The sequence below is a fragment of the Panthera leo genome, chromosome A1 (genome assembly GCF_018350215.1).
Source record: "Panthera leo isolate Ple1 chromosome A1, P.leo_Ple1_pat1.1, whole genome shotgun sequence".
NCBI lineage: Eukaryota > Metazoa > Chordata > Mammalia > Carnivora > Felidae > Panthera > Panthera leo.
The window spans coordinates 92,285,661-92,306,450 of NC_056679.1; the positions used below are offsets into that span (position 1 = coordinate 92,285,661).

The following is a 20,790-nucleotide window of genomic DNA, read 5'->3' on the forward strand; positions in this document are numbered from 1 at the left end:
GTCTGTCCGGGCCCCAACGTACGCCTTGGGCTTAGCGTAGTGCCTGTCGGAACACGGTGGGAGCGCACACCTGCTCACGGAATGAATTAAAAAAGGATTTAAGGAAAGAATGAGTCAGTGAATAAAAGGCTGCACGAGAGCCCCTTGGTGCGGGGGACCTGTGGGTGGGCACGCGGGAAGACAGAGAAAACCGAGATTGGCCTGGTGCAGCGGGGAAGCGGACGCGCTGAGGTCACCGGCGCCTGCGGCCCCGGTGACGTCATCACGCCCGCGCTGCCGGCCTCGCCTGGGCTTCAGCGGCGCCGGCTCCTCCTCTGCTGTTGTGGTGACGGGGTAGGGGGTAGGGGTGGGGTCTCTGGTGACCCCGGCCCAGCGCAGACAGTCTGCGGAGCGGTCCAGTCCCGGCGGTGGCCTTCTGCGCCTGTCATTGACCGTCAGCCGGCAGGCCTGGCCGCTCCCCCGAGGGGAGAACTTTTCAGGGCCATGTCCAGGCCGAGCAGCGTCTCCCCGCGGCCGCCCGCGCCTGGCGGCGGGGGCGGCCCCGCTCCGTGCGGTCCTGGGGGCGGAGGCCGGGCAAAGGGGCTGAAGGACATTCGTATAGACGAGGAGGTGAAGATCGCAGTCAATATCGCTCTGGAGCGCTTCCGCTACGGGGACCAGAGAGGTGAGGTTCCTGACAGGGACCCCGCCGGCTGCCCCGCCTCCCCCAAGCCCGGGCCTACAGAGTGAAGGGGCTGCCTCAGAGGTGGGAGGGCAGACCCGGGCCGTCCCCCGTCCCGGCCCCCACGGCGGCCGGGGGCCACGCTTGGTGGCCCTCTGTGGGATGCGCGGCGTCCTGCGCGTCTGCAGGGTGAAGGCACTTGCCCGGCATTAATCAGGTGAAAAGAGTCGGGTTGCTCCTTTACAGGGGGCGTTTCTTTCCCCAGAGAGAGGCCTGTAGGCAGCCTGGGGCGGCTTAGCCACAGCTTTTAGGTATTGGTGAGCCCCTACTTTTTTTTTTTTTTTTTAAAGGAAATTGTGGCAGCCTTAGCGGAGGCATGTTTAAGCTACAGAAGTAGAAGAGAAGGAAATCAGGCAAATAAATGCATTGGGAACACGTAGTGCATTGTTTACATCCCGATAGCATCACCCTTAAACACTTAAAAACAATCAGACTTTGGTAGATGAAACGTTTCTCACACCTCTTAGGGTTAGAAGGCTGCTCGTCCTGGGTCACGCAGTGCAGAACGGGCAGCCGACCCGCGGTCATCAGTACAGCATATTGAGTGCCCAGTCCGGTTTGCTGGCCTAAATAGGGTACCCGTTCGTTAACCCGGAGTTTACGGTCCTGAACAGGCAATGACCTGGACAGAGTGAACTTACATTACACAGAGCCTCAGCAATAGTGTTTAACAACAAATCCAGTCTGAGATAAGTCTGTACCGTTTTGAAAGCAAGACCATGTGGAGTTTGACGTTGAGCATTCATAATGCTTGAGCATACTTCATCATGGAAGGAAGTGAGCCTTTTGTTAATGAAGCCAGTAAGGACTTAAGTTAAAAGAGTAAAATATGTTCAGTCATCGTACCAATTGAAGATTCCAGCCCAAATAAGAGTAATCTTTGGTGAACATTAGAGCCTTCTATCATATGTTTCTGTAATTTTTACTAATATCACAATTCTGGCAGACATTTAGTAGTTCTTGAATTAATATCTACTTTTCACGTAACCTATAAATTTGATTATTTGTATGATTTTTTTCATATTTTACATTTATGTGTCTATATTGAAGTACCTTGAAAGAAAATTGTATATTCCCAAATGGTACTTTGTGTTTTTTTTTTTCTTTTTTTTCATGTAGAAATGGAATTTCCTTCCTCTTTGACCAGTACTGAAAGAGCCTTTATTCATCGATTGAGTCAGTCTCTTGGTTTGGTTTCTAAAAGTAAAGGGTAAGCTGATAGTTTTTCTTATTTAAAAAGAATTATTTGCCAAAAAAAGAGAAGTGTTTCTCTTGAAGTAGTTATTACTGTTTTAGATTCACATTCTTAATTATACTGTATGTAGATAAACTGATTCATGTCTGTACCAAACTCAGCTTTTTCCTTTTCCTCTTATCCTTCCCTCTTTTGTTTTCCCTTAGAGATTAAATAAATAAATAAATAAATAAATAAAATTTAAGATGTAAGAAAAATAGCTTAAAAGATGAAGTTGCTTGCTTGAGGAGGATGTTTTCTTTTTTCATAGAAACTAAGTCTCATTTTTTAAAAAGAGTGGATGGACTAAAGATAGTAAGTACAATTATTTACAGAACTATTTCTTTTAAGGTTACCATACTGTAGTGGTAACTTTAGAATACATAATCGTTTTCTTTCCTACCAACTTAAGAATCTTATGATTAGAAATGATTAAATAGAATGGACCAGGAAGAAACAGTATATTTTTTTCAGAGTCCCTCATCTGTAGGGGGGAAAAAGTCACTTGAACCATCCAAATTGAAGAACTCTAAAATTATGTGGAATGATTTCATTTTGGGAATAAGGATGGTGGGGTTGATATATAGCAGAGTTTCTTGGTATTGTCACTATGAACATTTTAGACTGGATAATTCTTTATTGTGGAAGGCTGTCTTGTGTATCGTAGGATATTTAGAAGTATATCTAACCATATTGATATGTGCCAGGAACACCTCCACCCACAGTTTTAACAACCAGAAATGCCTCTAGACATTGCCAGAATGTTCTGGGGAGCAAAATTGTGTCTGGTTAAGAGCCACCGAGAGGGGGAGAGGAAGATCAAATTTCAGCTTACCAGGGTTTAGGTTAAGAAGAGAGAAAAAAAATGACTGTTAGGTTAATATATTAATAAACAACAGGAATGTCTTAAGATGAAAGTATTTGGTGTAGGAATGTCTGGTATTTGAATGCCCACAGTGATACATTACTGAGTGACACGGGATTTAGCTTAGGTGAATGTGCCTTTTGTTTGTTTGTTTTTTGTTTCTGTGTTTCAGCTTTTATTTATTTATTTTTAATTTAATTTATTTTTTTAATTTACATCCAAGTTAGTTAGCATGTAGTGCAGCAGTCATTTCAGGAGTAGATTCCTTAATGCCCCTTACCCATTTAGCCCATCCCCCCTCCCACAACCTCCCTAGTAACCCTGTTTGTTCTCTGTATTTAAGAGTCTCTTATGTTTTGTCCCCCTCCCTGTGTTTATATTTTTCCTTCCCTTCCCTTCTGTTCATCTGTTTTCTATCTTAAAGGCCTCATAGGAGTGAAGTCATATGGTATTTGTCTTTCTCTGACTGGCTAATTTCGCTTAGCATAATACCCTCTAGTACCATCCACATAGTTGCAAATGGGGTGAATGTGCCTTTTGAACATTACTAAGGCCAGTGTGCAAAGCAATGGTTAGGTTTCAATCATGCCCATAGCATAGTCCTCTGTGTAGGTTAAATACAGCACTTGAAAATGAAAAGAGTACAGGGCCATAATCCTTTATCCAAGAATACCTGGACTAAGTAGATTTTGAGATTCAGATTTTAGGAACATTTTAGGATTTTTTTGCAGTATGTTATGTCATAACTCCTCGTAAGGTGCAGGCATCACCTTTAATCACAATATTTCTGCCGAAAAATATAGGCTGTTCACAGTAAGATAAATACTGGAAACAGCCTGTCAATGTAATCAGGTTTTGATACCAACTGAAGTTGTTGCTGTCAACTTTAAAACCGGCAGTTATTTTACCAGCAGAAGATGGGTTTCTTTGGAAGTAGAGAGTTGCCACGTGGGACAAGCAGGCTAGTGTACAAAACCATCCGAAAGTCCAACAAACAGAAGAGAGGAACATTATTTTATGGAGAAGAAGGAGGAAGTTGGGAGGGGTTGTTTTGAACAAAAGTCTATTGGAGAGAAGCAAGAAATTCAGGGTGATGTTGGTTTCTCAATTGGCTGGGTTGCTGGGGTGGTTGATTTCTTGTAGAAGATGCAGTGTACATCTTTTCCTGTTGGGGCTTGTAATTGAATCTACTTTCCTCTGGAGGAGTCTTCTGTTGGGTCTGTAATTGACAATTTTTCCTGTAATTGACATGAGTGGTTTGGCTTTCCCTACCAGCCTCCTCTTCTAGCATCCCCAGTCCACTTTAATGAGGTTTCCTTTTATTAATTTTCACATTGCAAACTTAGAAAGATCTTCCAGTTTTCATTGTTGTTTGGGTTGAAGAGTTGCAGATACGAGGGGTGCCTGGGTGGCTCAGTCAGTTGGCTGAACATCCGACTTCCACTCAGGTCATGATCTCACAGTTTGGGGGTTCGGCCCCGCATTGGGCTCTGTGCTGACAGCTCAGAGCCTGGAGCCTGCTTGGAATTCTGTATCTCCTGCTCTCTCTGTCCCTCCCCTGCTTATTCTCTGTGTCTCTCTCTCAAAATATACAAACATTAAAAAAAATATTAAAAAAAAGTTGCTTTTAGAGGTTTCAGGTCTGTCTTAACAAATGTCTGTTGTAAAGCAGCTATATCATTTCTATGGTTAAACTTTTTTTTTAAATTTTTTTTTTAACGTTTATTTATTTTTGAGACAGAGAGAGACAGAGCATGAACGGGGGAGGGTCAGAGAGAGGGAGACACAGAATCTGAAACAGGCTCCAGGCTCCGAGCTGTCAGCACAGAGTCCGACGCGGGGCTCGAACTCACGGACCGCAAGATCATGACCTGAGCCGAAGTCGGCCATTTAACTGACTGAGCCACCCAGGTGCCCCTAAACTGGTTTTGAATTATAAATAGTTAACTTCGAAATGACCATTAGAAATTACTCTTAGAGGGGTGCTTGGGTGACTCAGTCGGTTAAGTGTCTGACTCTTGATCTCAGCTCAGGTCTTGATCTCAGGGTTGTGAGTTCAAGCCCTGTGTGGGACTCTGTGCTGGGTATGGAGCCTACTTAAAAAAAAGAAAAGAAAAAGAAATTACTCTTAGTAAAGAAGTCCATTGGAATAGTCTACCTCTGTTTTTGTTCAGTAGCATAACTGTTTAAGGGATGATCCAGAATGGAGAAACCTGGGGAAAGGTAGAGAGCAAGATAGAAGCTATCAGAACAAGAAAAGGTGGGTGAGAAAACACTGAAGAGACAGAGAGAGGAAAAAAGATGCTAAGGGAAACAAGGCAACCCTGCCTTCTTATCTAGTCCATAGTTCCTATTCCTAGTGCTCTGCAAGCCCTCTTAGGATATTTCTTAGTGCTTTCCCTCCCCAATTTATCATTGATTAAAGGTAGTATAGTGTTTATCTAGTGTTCCTTGTGATTTTCAAATGCCTTTACTTGTTTTCATATGTATGAAGAACTTCTTACACGTTCTTTCTTTTTATTTGCATGAGAATGTGTACGTGACTTATATTTTCATGGCTTTTTCTGTTCAATTTTGAGTAAACGTTTTTTTTTTTTTCTTTCTTCCCCCAGTGCCTAGCATAACTTCATTAACTTAATAAGATAGTTTTTCTGCCTTTTTTTTTTTTTTCTTTTGTACCTGGCATCATGGTTCCTTAATATGTATTTGAGAGAGAGCCTGTGGAGGAAAAGGCAGGAAACCTGGATTTGACTCCTAGTCTCTTACTACCTGGTTCTCTAGCTTTGGTCATGGCCCTTAACTTAAAAAAAAATTTTTTTTTTTTTAATGTTTATTTACTTTTGAGAGAGGGAAAGAGACACAGAGTGTATGCTGGGGAGGGTCAGAGAGAGAAGGAGACACAGAATCCGAAGCAGGCTCCAGGCTCTGAGCTATTAGCATAGAGCCCTACACGGGCTCAAACTCCCAAACTGAGATCATGACCTGAGCCAATGTTGGACGCTTAACCAACTGAGCCACTCAGGCGCCCCTAAGTAGGTTATTTAATCCTCACAATAGTCTTAACCAGTAGATTCTATTAATAATGTCTGGTACCTGTATAACAGATGGGACAGTTCAGCGTTGGAGAGGTTAAGTGATTTTCCCCAAGGTCACATGGCTAGTGAGTGGCAGAGCCAGGATTTGAATATAGTTAATGTTTAGTTTTTGATGTTTACAGTGAGTTCATGGTGATGTCCTAGGAGCAGTGAGCAGTTAAAATCGAATTATTAGATAGGTCTCATCTTTAAGTTGCTTATAGTCCAAAGTCACAGAATGAACAAATGTACCACAATTATAGTGTCCATGATATGAGAGCAGCTTTGTTTAGGGACAAAGCTAACTGGTTGGTTTATTAATTTCCACATGGTCATAAAATAAAGTACAAATTAGGATGATAATAGACTTTAATAAATCTGCAATTCTGTATTACAGTATGAGGAAGAAAATGGTTTGGAGTTAGGTCTTTGCATCTTTCTGCATAATGGAAGTATAAACTAAGGAAATAGGAAATTACACATTTGCAAAGCATCATACAAATATGTATTATTTTTTGAGAGATTAGGTCCTTGGTGGTTGTGAACTTTTTAAGTCATTTCAGATTTTGGCTCCTTAGCTGATTTTTTAAAGTGTCTATGGATTTGGAGAGTGGAGAATAATAAGGCATAGGGTGGTATTTGAGTTAAGTGTTGAGTAACATACTGTGTAAATTGATAAATTGATTAATATTAAAATTACATCAAATTTGATGAGTTATTTTTCCTTAAAAGGAAGCCAAAACTTAATTATAGCATGTATTGATTACTTTCACACTTTGAAAGTTAGATACTATGATGTTCATGCCTATAATTTTAGCACATTTACTTTTATGTTAAAAATTGCATATGGAGCTTACATTTCATTATTTGAAAAAATTATTGTGGCATTAATGTATTTAGCATCTCTTCCACATTATGCGGCTAGTTTCTAGTTAACTTTGCTTTGAAAAGGAGTCTCTCTTTTTTTTTTTATTATTTTTTTTAATGTTTATTTATTTTCTTGAGAGACAGAGTATGAGCAGGGGAGGGGCAAAGAGTAAAACACAGAATCTAAAGAGGCTCCAGGCTCTGAGCTGTCAGCACAGAGCCGGATGCGGGGCTTGAACTTACAAGTGGTGAGATCATGACCTGAGCCGAAGTCGGACGCTCAACCGACTGAACCACCCAGGTGCCCCTGAAAAGGAGTCCCTTAATGGTTTTGTTCAAAGAGTAGTGCCAATTTGGGATGAAAGCAAAATGAGACCTCAGCGTGTTTACATAGTAGGACAAATCTCTGCTAGATTGAATGTTTTCATCCTCAAAACAACGATGCAAATATTTTACCAAACATTTCACTCATCTTTTTATCATTTATCAGTGTCACCGTGGAGCTAAATATGGTAGGAATGAGCACTGAGAGCTACAAGTAGAATCTTTTACTAAAACATGAAAACTACCAAGTTGATAATACCTTTCTGCCCCCTCACCTATGTTCAAAGTGAATTCAGTACATTTTGAATGGTAATGGTTGAGTACTCACACATGCTTAGTTTGGGTTCTTTTTGTACATAAATGATGTATTCTTAGTAGGCAGCCTCTGTTAGGAACGTTTGAATCTGACTGATTTTAGTTGTGAGCTTATTGAGGAGAGTATGTTTTACTTAACTGTAATCCCGGCTTCTAGCATAGCACCTGGCATAGAATAGGGGCTTAATATATGATTAATGATTGATTGAATGAATGGAATAAAATTAGTTACAGGTGAAATATAGCATAGCTTTCCCAAGACAACTTCCAAGAAAATTAAAGCATCTTGGAACTGACAGAAATAGTAGAGATTTTTGAATTAAGTTGTATACAGTGTCAGAGAGATAAAATGGTTTTTGATCACACAGCTAGTTAGTTGAAAGATTTTTTACTAGGTGAACACAAGCCTTCCGAGTCTTGCTCTAGTGATCATCCCAGCACACTTCCAGCCCTCTGTAGTTAAAATTTTTATGAAGTAAATGGGGAATGGATGATTAAGTCTATAACGACTGTGCTGAATTTTCAGAAAGGTCCATAGAAAAGAACCTACTACAGAGATCATCTTTTAGAATCCAGCAATTGTCATTTACCATGGAAATAACTGGAATTCCTAGATCAGGTTAAATTTAGTTACTTCATTTTTATCCCATAATTTCAAGATGACTAAACACTTTTTAAAAAGCAGATGACAGCACCGAAAGCTTATAATCCATTAAAGCATTCCATAAAACGTTTCCAGAAATTAAAAACCTTGGTAAATCAAAAGCCTCACTTAAGAAGTCTTAGAGAGCTAAAACTGTATAGGTTAATCTCCAGTTTTATGTTATTTTTACGGTGAAGATTTTGTTGAAAATTTTAAATCTAATGAAAATTAGAAAAACTGTACATATACTTACCATTGTATTTGTGGCTTTGTTGCTCATTTCTGTAATATAATAGTGACATTAACAAATGATAGAACCTTTTATGAAGTATTTTGGGTAACTTTTTAAAAATAAGTGATTTTTTTTTTTCCCAGACTAAAACTATAATAACAGCTTTAATTCATTTAATGCTTATTCTGCTCAACTTACTCAAACATTAACAGATGTTTTCCCTTAACATGCATTATCTTATTTAATCATATGAATAATCATTTGAGGCAGGTATTATTATTATCGTAGGCTCAGAGCTGTTAAATAATTTGCTTATGGTCCCAACAACTACTAAGTGGTAGAGCTAGGATTCAAACCCAGGTTGGTATGCTTTTAGAGCTTGCGCTCTTTTCTAGTACTATATCGTACTGGATTATAGACATGCATTATTAAACCATTCAAAACACATTTGAGGACTTCCTGTGTGTCTAACATTATACCTAGTACTCTAGAAGCTACAAAAGTCAAAAAAGACATTGTCAGTCTGGATCAGTTGAAGAAATAAATATACCTACATCAAATCATTTGAGAACTGTTATAAATCACCATTACCTTATAACTGAAGGCTAGAGCCAGAAGCTTTGAAAAATTTGTTTTTTTCTCCCCATATGCATATAAAAATACTTATCAGTAATGTTGATTTATGCTTTTTTGGTCCAACCACTAAGCTTGGTTCTTTTAACAGGTTTTCATGGGATGTGACATTACCAGCATACTATGGAAACGTTCAGTGGGATATATTAGTCTGGACAGTGAACCATAACTTTTTAATGATCATTTTTAGATTCTGTTGTTCAACAGATTGGTTTTCTCCCTCTGTATGCTTCCAGCATATATTAACTGGTGATGTTTCATCCACCATGAAGTCTGCTAAGACTAGACTTTAACATTTGTGGGTAAGTAAGCCATTTTTGCAGTTTAAAAACTGGATTGGTAGCATTTTGAAACTTTAATTGAAAATGGTCTTTTGGCCACTTCAGCACCAAACCCCTCCTTATTGAATTTTTGGGGATTTTCAGCATCTTCTCACAAAGCATTTTGATTTTTTCCAATGTTTTGCTTAAGACGTGTTGCCTAAGTAGGCATACATCATATGTGAACCAATTGACTATATATAGTAAATAAATGATTTTTATTAATATTCAGAAAGGGAGCAAATAGATACCTAACTGTGAAGAAGAAAGATGGATCAGAAACAGCTCATGCAATGATGACCTGTAATTTGACTCATAATACAAAACATGCTGTTAGGAGCCTAATTCAAAGATTTCCTGTCACCAATAAAGAGCGTACTGAACTTCTGCCTAAAACAGAAAGAGGAAATGTGTTTGCAGTTGAAGCTGGTATGTATTTTCTGTGGGAGCTTCCTTGTTTATCCTATTAATTGATGACTGTTCTTTTTCCATTTTAAATTAATTAAAAAAAACACTAAGATGCAGTAAGATTTCTCAGTTTGAATAGTCTGTTAGAAATGATGAAGAACTGTGAAAATTTGGGAATGAAATGCAGTGTTAAGGCATGTCATGAAGTTAGACAAATCTTTAAGTGTCACAGTAATAGCTATCATTTTTGGAGCACTTATTGTGTGCTAGGCAGGATACTAAACTCTTTATAGAGGGCCTCATAGCAACCCTCCCAAGGTAAGAATTTCCTCTATTTCAAGGGTGAGTAGACTGGGGTGCAGAGCAGTAAAATAATTTGTTGAAGGCTACTCAACCAGCCCATAAACTGCAGAGCTGGGATTTGGCTCCAAGGTCTGGACTTTGCTGTATTAACGTTGCCGAGGCACGCTAATGAGTGCGATTTTGAACTGGGGCTTTAGCTTCTGGTAAGAGGACAGAGTCTTCATTACACTAACTTGCTGAAAGCTAGATAAATGATACATTTAGGTTATAGAATGAAGCTGTAATTTTATTATTTGGAAAAATAACTTCCTAGTGAGAAAACCATTAATAACCTAAAGCAACAGATTCCATAATTTCCATCGTCTGTTGGAGTAGGTTTGCAGAGTGTAGCAAACACATGGTCTTAGATAGCGAGGGAATTAAGTTTTAAATACATGCACACAAAAATGTTTTGAATTATGTGAAGAATATAAAACATTATGCTTTTTTATTCTTGTCTTATTAATTAAATGTAGCTGTTGGCAAAAATTCTCAATTAGGAAATTTGTTAAGCATTAGGACTTTATGTTTACACATATCATTCTATCTGTTCACATAAATCTTACATAGTTAGCTTTAAACACAGAGAATATTTTTCTTTTCATAACGTGTTTTCATATTGTACGTAACAGACTTTATAAATAATGCACATTGTTACCTACTTACAAAATTTTAATTTTTTGTGTGTAATTATTGATAGAAGCAAGCCTGAAAACTGTTTTAGGATATCAGAATCACGTTTTATTTTTAATGGGTATGGAGTGATTGATTTTTGTTTGTAAATGTTATGCATGAGAAATACTTTTAGAAATTTGCTTTCTAATTACTACTGAAATTTATAACTTATTTTTTAAAGAATATTAAGCATAGAGTACAACACTAAGCTATTGCTTGCTAACTTTATACAGACTGAAGAGAGAAATTACTTATCTTTGTGTGTAATGTTTTTTAAAAAATGTTGATCATAAATGTTTTTGTTTTTTGTTCATTTTCAAAGAAAACCGGGAAATGAGCAAAACGAGTGGGCGACTCAACAATGGCATACCTCAGATTCCAGTGAAAAGAGGAGAATCTGAATTTGATTCTTTCAGGCAGTCTCTGCCAGTGTTTGAGAAACAAGAAGAAATTGTTAAAATAATTAAAGAAAATAAAGTAGTTTTGATCGTAGGAGAAACTGGGTCTGGAAAGACTACACAGGTTGGTTTCTTCTTTGTTGTTTATGGAAGAAAAAATATTTTTTTCCACATGGCAGTTTTATAACAAATTTATACTACATGTATTTTAACAAAAACAACCCCCTTTGGGTACTTTAATGTTTATTTCAAAAATAAATTGTTACTGGGAGTGTGTTTTGAGAATTGGTAGAAAGGAAATGTTTTAAAATATTTTTAAACTAGCACCTTGGGCCTCCATTTAAATAGAAGCGGGGATGTGGTTTGGCCTCATGAAAGGAATATGGACTGGGCTAGTCTTGTTAACCTCTGTGAGCGGGAGCCCTCATTTGTAAAATGGAGCTAATACTTGCTCCCGTTCACCATGACTTTTAGAGAGGTCTATAAAGTGCCTGTCAGTGTTTTGTGCATAGGAGTTAAACTAACAGCAATATTAATAATACCAAACGTTAATATAAAGTTGACTGTAGACATTGAGGCCTGCGCAGGTCCCAACCTGTCTGTGGTTTGGGGTTGCTATCTGCCTCATAAAGGAAAGTAGAGGGTTTATCTTCTGGGAAGACAAAGTCGTCTTCTCCTCTGAAAAAGCCTCCTACATAGTTAGCTTTGGCTTTTCTGGGAATAGGGAGGCAGGGATTGAGGCCTTCTGAGTCTGGGTTTTCAGCTGAGGTAGAGAAGACCGTGTTTATAACCAGAAAAGTATTTAGTGGTGTTTTAAATATTATGCCTACATGCCTGTTATGTTAGATATCCTAAAAATGATTTCTCTCAGTTTTTTGTTTGCTCTGTAGCTTTACTTTATGGTATCTTGTGTATTAGCTTTACTAATTATTTATTTAGTCACATCTGTCAATCTTTTTTTTAGGGCTTTGAGCCATGCTGAGAAAGGCATTTCCTATCCCAAGATTAAAAAACATTTTCCTATAAATACTTTATTCTAGTATTTTTGTATTTATAGTTTTAAAAATCCATCTGGAATTTATAATATCATGTCAGGTAGGAATCCATCTTACTGTTTTGTTCATGTTAATATCTAGTTGTTCCGATATAATTTTTATTTAATTATCTTTTCCCCCCTCACTTAAGGTAGCACTTTTGATCAAACGAAGTTTCTATAGTACTTGGGTCTATTTCTGGAATTTTTGTTATCTGTCTTTAATTATTTTTGCACCAGGATCCCTCTTTTTTGCTTTTTGTCGTTTTACAGTATGTAGCATGATATTCCAGTTTATTATCTTCTCTTCTTAAATATTTCCTAAGAGAAAATTATTTCCTTAAATATTTCCTATTTGTGTTCATTTATGCTTCTGTATAAACTAGTCAAGTTTAAAAAAATCCTAGAGGCTGAAACATGCATGAAATGATGCTCTCTCTCTCACTTACAGTTAAATGAAATCAAAACAATGATTATATTTTTCAACTATCAGAGGGGCAGAAACTAAAACATTAACGATACATATTTGCATAGGTGTTGGGAAAGCAGCATCTTCTGCTTTATGGGCAGGGTATAAATTGTTTTGGAGGGCGATTTGATAATACTTCTCTCCAATTTAAATTTACATACTCTTGGGGTGGCTGGGTGGCTCAGTTGGTTTAGTATCTGACTCTTGATTTCAGCTCAGGTAATAATCCTGGGGTCATGGGATCTAGCCCTGTGTTGGGCTCTGTGCTGAGCATGGAGTCAGCTTGGGTCTCTCTCTCTCTCTCCCTCTGCCCCTCTCCCCTGCTCTCTCTAAAACAAACAAACAAACAAACAAAACCCACCTTAAAACATTTACATGCTCTTTCATCTGACCTGTGTGTGTGTGTGTGTGTGTGCACACACACACACACACACACACACCTTTTTTTTTTAATATTCATTTTTGAGAGAGAGAGAGATCACGAGCAGGGGAGGGGCAGAGAGATAGAGAGAGAGAGACAGACAGACAGACAGAATCCAAAGCAGGCTCCAGGCTCTGAACTGTCAGCACAGAGCCCAGTGTGGAGCTTGAGCCACAAATCATGAGATCATGACCTTAGCCAAAGTTGGACGCTTAACCGACTGAGCCATCTAGGTGCCCCTGCATATATGTCTTTATAAAAGTTTGTGAAGATAGATATTCACTGCAGCAGTTTTTATAATAGCAAGCAGTAATATCAGTAACTTAAAAAAACTAGAAATTATTTAACATGATATTTGTTAAATTATAGCACATCCCTAGGATGGAATATTCAGCTATTAGAATGGATTAGGTAGATCTGAGTATTAAGTGAAATCTGCAAATTTTATAAACATTAAGTACGGTAATCGCTTTGTGTGAATAAAAGCCTGTTAATATACACAAATATTCTAAATTGTGTAAACACTTTTTCCCTGAAACAGTTCATAAGAAGTAGTAGTTATTTTTTAAAAATAGTTATTTTTGAAAGAGAGAGAGGGAGGGAGAGAGAGAACGTGAGTGGGGAAGGGGCAGAGAGAGAGGGAGACACAGAATCTGAAGTAGGCTTCAGGCTCTGAGTTGTCAGTACAGAGCCTGATGCGGGACTTGAACTTACGAAATGTGAGATCATGACTGGAGCCAAAGTCAGATGCTTAACTGACTGAACCACCCAGGCGCCCCAATAGTAGTTACTTTTTTGGAGAATACTGGTAGTGGTACGGTAAGAAAGACTTACTTTTTAAGTCCTTCTGACATGTACATCCCAGTATTAGGCTATTTTTGTTTTCTTTATGCTTTTCACTATTTAAAAAAATTCCAGTGGAATTTTGATTGTTGTTTCATTGACTTTATAGAATAATTTGGATAGAATTGACATTTTTGAAGTATTGATTATTTCTATTCAAGATTGTGTCCTATTTATTCAGTTAGTGTTTTTTAGTTGTATTTTATATTTGTGGAATTTGTTTTTGTGCAAGCCTTATTTCTCTGTGAATTTGGTTTTTTTACAAAATTTTTTTTAAAGTTTATTTATTTATTTGAGAGAGTGAGCAGGGGAGAGGCAGAGATAGAGATAGAATCCCAAGCAGGCGCCTTGCTGTCAGCACAAGAGCCTGAGGTGGGGCTCGATCCCAGGTACTGTGAGATCATGACCTGAACTGAAACCAAGAGTCAGATGCTTAACCAACTGAGTGCCCTTGTATGAATTTGTTTTTAGTATTTTCATTTTAGTTTCTCTTGTGAATCAGATCTTTGAAAATTACATTTTCTAGCTGATTGTTAAGAGTTACATAAAAGTTGTTGATTTTATGATTATTTGGACACGTTACCAAACTTTTCTAATTCTAGTAGTTTTTCAGTTGTGATTGACTTGGACTTTCTGGGTATATAGTCATGTCATTTTATAGTACTTTAAAACTTTCATTTCAGATTCCTCAGTTCCTTTTAGATGATTGCTTTAAAAATGGTATCCCCTGCCGTATATTTTGTACCCAGCCAAGAAGGTTAGCAGCTATTGCTGTGGCTGAAAGAGTTGCTGCAGAGAGAAGAGAAAGGATTGGTCAAACGATTGGATATCAGATCCGATTAGAAAGCAGGTAACCATGGTTCTCCTGTAGCCTAGCATTCTTAGAAAAGATTAATGTTTATATGTCATTAAATAGGGACTATGTTAGTCGAAAAGTTAGATGATCATTTTGCTCCAAGTAAGTCTTTGATAGGATGTTGAGGTCATGTCTGAACTTCATAAGGTTTTGAATACATAGTTGAAGAAAGAGTTTGGGCCATGGATAAAAATCACATTTCATAGGGGGATTTATGATCGAATACAAGTTATTTTGCCTCCTTAAGGTTTTTTTAAAAAAAAAATCTATTTAATGGTTTCTTAAAATAATTAATAAAAGGCTGTTAGTAATAAAAATTTTGTGAGTTCGTCAGGTATAAAATACATATTTCAATAACTTGGCTAATAAAGCATACAAACTGCTATGCTATATTAGTAACTTTAACATTTATAAAACTTACATATGAGATTAGCATTTAATGTAACCATGTTTTAATTACATTTATGAGTTGTAATTGTGTGCTTTATTTTTGTTTTTTTTTTTTAAAAAGGGTTTCTCCAAAGACACTTCTGACATTTTGCACTAATGGGGTATTGCTTCGTACATTGATGGCGGGAGATAGTACATTGTCGACTGTGACACATGTTATTGTGGTAAGAATATTGCTGAGTTTTGCCGTATACAGCTCAGATTGCTTAAGAATTTGAATATGTAATTAATTATATTTTTAGAATAGAATAGGGGTGAAAGCCAGTTTTTTTTTGAACAGGTATTATAATGAAGTTACTTTTTATTGCCTGTAATTATTAGAAATAAATTTTACTTGTATTAAGTAAAGAATTCTTACCATTAGGTTTTATGAGGGCAAATTAAATGTATAGGTAGATTTTCAAAAAGTGCTTTTTATATGTGAAAATGATACAACTACTTAGTGTTCCTCAGAATGGGGTGAAAATTTTCTTTTTTTTCTCTCTCTGCTTAGTCATCTGATTCCACCTTTGGCTAATATGTATTTCCCAGTCCTCGCTTTATAGTCCTTTAACTTCATAGTTAAGCTGCTAAATTAAGTAGCTGTTGATGAAGTAGATGAATTACCACCTTATTAAAAAGTTGTAAGCTTTTATCCAGTTTGTGTCAGAAAACAATTAGATTAAGTTTTAGAAGCTTGCAATAAGCAGCTTTAGAAAACTTATTAGTTTTGTTCATTCAAACCAAAGGGCGCACTTGTACCCTGATGCTAATTGAAGCATGTTTAAATAGATTGTATATTTATCAAAAGTATGTTAAATTAGACTCCACTAATTCTGAATTTGTTGTAGTTTGTATGTCTTTTATATTAAGAGGCAGTGCTTTGTTTCAGTTGGTTGTTAATGTCTGATTATTTCTGAATTGTCCATAATACAACACTTTCACGAGTACCAATTGGCCTTGTTCACATTTAATTTGAATTACTATAAAACCCAGCAGCCCCATAATTTTAAAGGCTTAGTCATCCATAATGTTTTAACTATTCCATGGTTTTATTTTTTGTTTACTGCAGGACGAAGTACATGAAAGGGATCGATTTAGTGATTTTTTACTTACAAAGTTAAGAGATCTGTTGCAAAAGCACCCAACTTTGAAACTTATTCTTTCTAGTGCCGCCTTGGATGTAAATCTTTTTATAAGATATTTTGGAAGTTGTCCAGTGATCTATAGTAAGTTAAATTGTCAGATTTCTTCTAGGATTTTAATGAAAGTATACTTTTGGCATGATTATATTTATTGTAATAGGAATTGGGGAATGTTCTGAAGTAGAGTGCATCCATTTCTGTTTTTTCTGAGACCTGCCTCCTAATCATTCATCTGTATATATTTCCATCCTCTCCTTTTCCACCTATACTCGTTGATATTGTGTTGTGAGACAGTTTTTCATTCTTAAAAGGAAATGTGCTTTATTGTGGTCCTGTATCCTCCTTAAATTCTGTCCTACAGCTTCCCCTTTATTGCTAGACTCCTTGAAAAGAGCAGTCTACACTCCTGTGTTTACTTCCTGTGTACTTTTTTTTAATATGATTTTTTTATTTAAAAAAAACGTTTATTTATTTTGAGAGAGCGAGTGAGCAGGGGAGGTGTAGGGGTTGAGGGAGACAGAGGATCCCCAGCAGGCTCCATGCTGTCAGCACAGAGCATGATGCAGGGCTCGAACTTACAAACCGTGAGGTCATGACTTGAGCTGAAACCAAGAGTCAGACGCTTAACCGACTGAACCACCCAGGAGCCCCTAAGCAGCTATTTTAATATTTCATAATATGAATGTATCATGATTTATTTAACCATTTATTTTTGAACACTCAGATTGGTTCTAGACTCTGCTCATCCCCCCTCCATAAACAGTGTTATAATAAACATCCTGTATGTATATCCTTATATACTGGTGCTCTTATTTCTAGGGATAGATTCCTGAAAGTACAATTGTTGAGTAAAAGAGTGTATCTGTTTTTAATTTTGACAGCTTTTGCCATTTTACTTTTTCAAAGAGTTGAAATGATTTATATTTCTGTAGTGTATGGGGCTGTTCACTCATGTATTGTTACCAGTATTGTTTTGATACTGATATAATTGCCAAGCCTGCTATTTAAATTTTACACAAAAATCTTACTTAAATTTTCCATATTTCTCATGGTTGGCCCCTCTTTTTTGTGTGTGAAATGCTCACATCCCAGAATTTATTTGACAACACTGTCTCCTAATTCTGCATTAGCACTTGTACCCTCATGGTCTCCTTGGTGGGCTTCTCTTTTGGATGGTGCTTATATATTGGTATTCTTTGGGATTATTCCCTTGATCCTTTTTTTTTTTTTTTCCTTCTTTCTCATTCATCTTCCCTTCCTTCTTCCTTCCTTTGTTTTCCTCTTCTTTCCTGGTGTGTGCTGTACTCTACTAGGTACTAGAGATGCGCAGGTAGTTTCCCTGGAAGCTCTCATTCATGCCTGTGGCTTCTACTTTCTTTTTATACTCATGGACCCTGAATCTTTGTTTCTGTTTATTTTTTGTTTATTTTGAACATTTTCTTTAAGTAAGCTTTATGCCCAGAGTGGGGCTTGAACTCATGACCCCCTGAGATCAAGAGTCCCATGCTCTACCAACTGAGCCAGCCGGGGGCTTCCTGAATCTTTGTTTCTAATTCAAACTGTTCTCCAGAGCTTTGGGCTTTGATGTCTTATAAGCAGCTCATTTCTAATATGTCCCAACCTAAATATTTAATCTCTTCTACAAAAATCTGTGTTGGAGCGCTTGGGTGGCTCAGTTGGTTAAGCATCCGACTTCGGCTCAGGTCATGATCTCGCCGTCCGTGAGTTCGAGCCCCGCGTCAGGCTCTGTGCTGACAGCTCAGAGCCTGGAGCCTGTTTCAGATTCTGTGTCTCCCTCTCTCTCTGACCCTCCACCGTTCATGCTGTCTCTCCCTGTCTCAAAAATAAATAAATGTTAAAAATTAAAAAAAAAATCTGTGTTGTCCGTTTTAGTTAATCATACCATCAAGCTAATCACCTACATCACAAACCAGTCTTTCTTACAAAACTTATACATCTGCTAGTTGAAAGCTCGTTTTGTCACCTCACATTTGACATGTCTAAAACCAAACCCCAGCTCCCACCAGCCAGTCTGTTGCTTTTAGCTTTGCTTGTTACCTTTGAGATTGACCTCATCATCTATCCGGTTTTGTGCGCCAGACATCTAAGAAACATGGTTGACCCTTCATATCATTCCTTCATATCCAATTTAATGCTGAGTTTTGTGTATTTTGCTTCCTATCTCTGGAGTCTGTCTCTTGTCCATTTTTATCATCACCAGTTTTATTCAAATATTGTTCTCTTTTACTTGAATTATCAGATGATAACCTGGTCTCTTCCATCCCCTCTGCTCTCTTATCTATCTATCTATCTATCTATCTATCTATCTATCTATCTAGAGAGTGCACGCATGCACACAAGAAAGAGTGGGAGAAAGGCAGACAGAGAAGAGAGAGAATACCAAGCACACTCCATGCTGTCAGCGTAGATGCGGGGCTTGATGTCATAATTGACCTGAGCCAAAATCAAGAGTTGGATGCCTAACCAACTGAGCCAACCAGGCACCCCCATTCCTCTGCTCTCTTTTATTTATTTTATTTAAAAAAATTTTTAATGTTTATTTATTTTTGAGAGGGACAGAGACAGAATGTGAGTGGGTTAGGGGAAGAGAGAGAGGGAGACACAGAATCTGAAGCAGGCTCCAGGCTCCGAGCTGTCAGCAGAGCCTGACGTGGGGCTCGAATTCATGAGCTGTGAGATCATGACCTGAGCCAAAGTCAGACGCTCAACTGACTGAGCCACCCAGGTGCCCCTTAATATTTGTTTATTTTTGAGAGAGAGAGAGAGAGAGAGAGAGAGAGATAGAGACAGAGAGAGAGAACATAAGCAGGGGAGGGGCAGAGAGAGAGGAAGACACAGAATCCAAAGCAGGCTCCGGGCTCTGAGCTGCCAGCGCAGAGCCTGATGTGGGGCTTGAACCCACGAACCATGAGATCATGACCTGAGCCAAAGTCCGATGCTTAACCAACTGAGCCATCCAGGTGCTTCTCCTCTGCTCTCTTCTAAATCCGTGTTATCTACTGCAGCCAGAGTGGTCTTTTCTGACCTGGAATTCTGAGGATGTTGAGCACTCTGCTGAGCTTAAACTTTGGATAACCATTACCTCAGGATGAAGACCTAAATCCTTAATAAGGCTCACCTGTTTCTCCTGCCTCATCTCAAACTACAACCCCTCTTTACTCCCCATCTCCCGCCATGTTCCAGTTAGCTTCGCCAATTAGTTTCTTGAAGACATCATACTCTTTCCCATCATAGGATCTTTGCATGTGCTTTTGTTTTCTTCATTGTATATTTCTTCTGCATACAGGTTAGTATTTCATTTACCCCTTCTCTTGGTCCTCATCTTCTCTGAGAGGATGATTTTCTTGACTCATTCAAATCCCCTATTATGTGATGGTATCCTGTGCTTTTCTCTGAGAGGATTTATTACAACTCTGTTTTCACATTTATATTCTGGATTATTGGATTAATGTCTGTCTCCCTTTCTAGCGTGTAAGCTTCAAGAGAGTAGGAGGCAGCTGTGTTTCTGCTTATGATTTGTATTCCTGGGGTCTGCCATGATGACAGACACAGGATAAGTAGATAGTAAACCCTAGAAAAGACAAGCAAATGAGCAGTTCTGTAAAATGAAAATCAGAATTATATTTAAATATAATGACATGACAATATCATGGGGATCACTTGACCTTTGGAATTGCTTTTGGATTTTTATACTCCAGTTCATTAACTCAGGATTCTCATGTTTTTATGTGCATCGTCTCTGTGATGCAAACTGAGTCTTTAAAGTATTCCTATTATTTAGTACAGGGAAGACCTTTTGAAGTAAAAGAAATGTTTCTGGAAGACATCTTAAGAACTACTGGATACACAAACAAAGAAATGTTAAAATACAAAAAGGAAAAACAACGAGGTAAGCTTTTTATCAAACAAATTTAAAACAAAAGTACTACTAGTACTAACTTTTTGGTCTTATCTTGTGGAGGTACAAGGACACTTGAAAGTATTTTTCCCTTGCACGTAATTGTATAAAATCATATTAGAGTTTGGTCCCAAGTGTACCTGCTACGTGGTGGTTTATGTCCATAAATTATCATCTATAGAGAGGAATTGAAAGTGGATGCTGGGGGTGGAGGAGGGTGAGTGTGTCTGTATCCAGAGATGCAGCCACTGTTTTAAGGAGGCCGAAGACTATGTGCTGCCGAGTGTTTGACATGCCACATACGGTAAGAATGCGACCCGCCACAGCACATTGCACAGGACCCGGATGGGGAGTAGGCAGGAGGCATTGAAGGGAGTGGCATGTGAGTAGTAACAGGTTCATCTGTGATACAAATGCCAAGTTTTCAAATCTTGATTTCGTTATGAATTGCGTCTGTGCTTACAACTTAGCGTTATTTGCCCATTAATACATCTCTTAATCACGACTTACAGTATATCTCAGCTTTGGAGTTAGGGTGAGGTTCTTCTTGGTTGCTTTTTTTTTCCGATTTTTTTAAATGTTTATTTTTGAGAGAGAGAGAGCATGAGCAGGGGAGGGGCAGAG

At 38.0% G+C, this 20,790-nt stretch overlaps 1 protein-coding gene across 9 annotated transcripts in view; it reads left to right on the forward strand.

The window, feature by feature from the left end:
• Positions 1-332: 332 nt before the first annotated feature.
• The window catches only part of YTHDC2 (YTH domain containing 2), a 96,335-nt gene continuing 75,877 nt past the window's right edge, over positions 333-20,790 (forward strand). For 8 of the 9 annotated variants that reach the window (XR_006200901.1, XR_006200900.1, XR_006200902.1 and 5 more), the window contains exons 1-8: positions 333-664; positions 1,841-1,931; positions 9,461-9,657; positions 10,976-11,175; positions 14,501-14,667; positions 15,185-15,287; positions 16,175-16,331; positions 20,050-20,157. Coding sequence is in view for 1 of the 9 variants with exons in the window: in XM_042933278.1 (XP_042789212.1) it covers positions 484-664; positions 1,841-1,931; positions 9,461-9,657; positions 10,976-11,175; positions 14,501-14,667; positions 15,185-15,287; positions 16,175-16,331; positions 20,050-20,157 (1,204 nt within the window). In the remaining 8 variants the exon portion in view is untranslated. Of the gene's footprint in view, positions 665-1,840; positions 1,932-9,460; positions 9,658-10,975; positions 11,176-14,500; positions 14,668-15,184; positions 15,288-16,174; positions 16,332-20,049; positions 20,158-20,790 lie in introns of those variants that run through there. The other variant, XR_006200910.1, reaches the window with a different exon arrangement.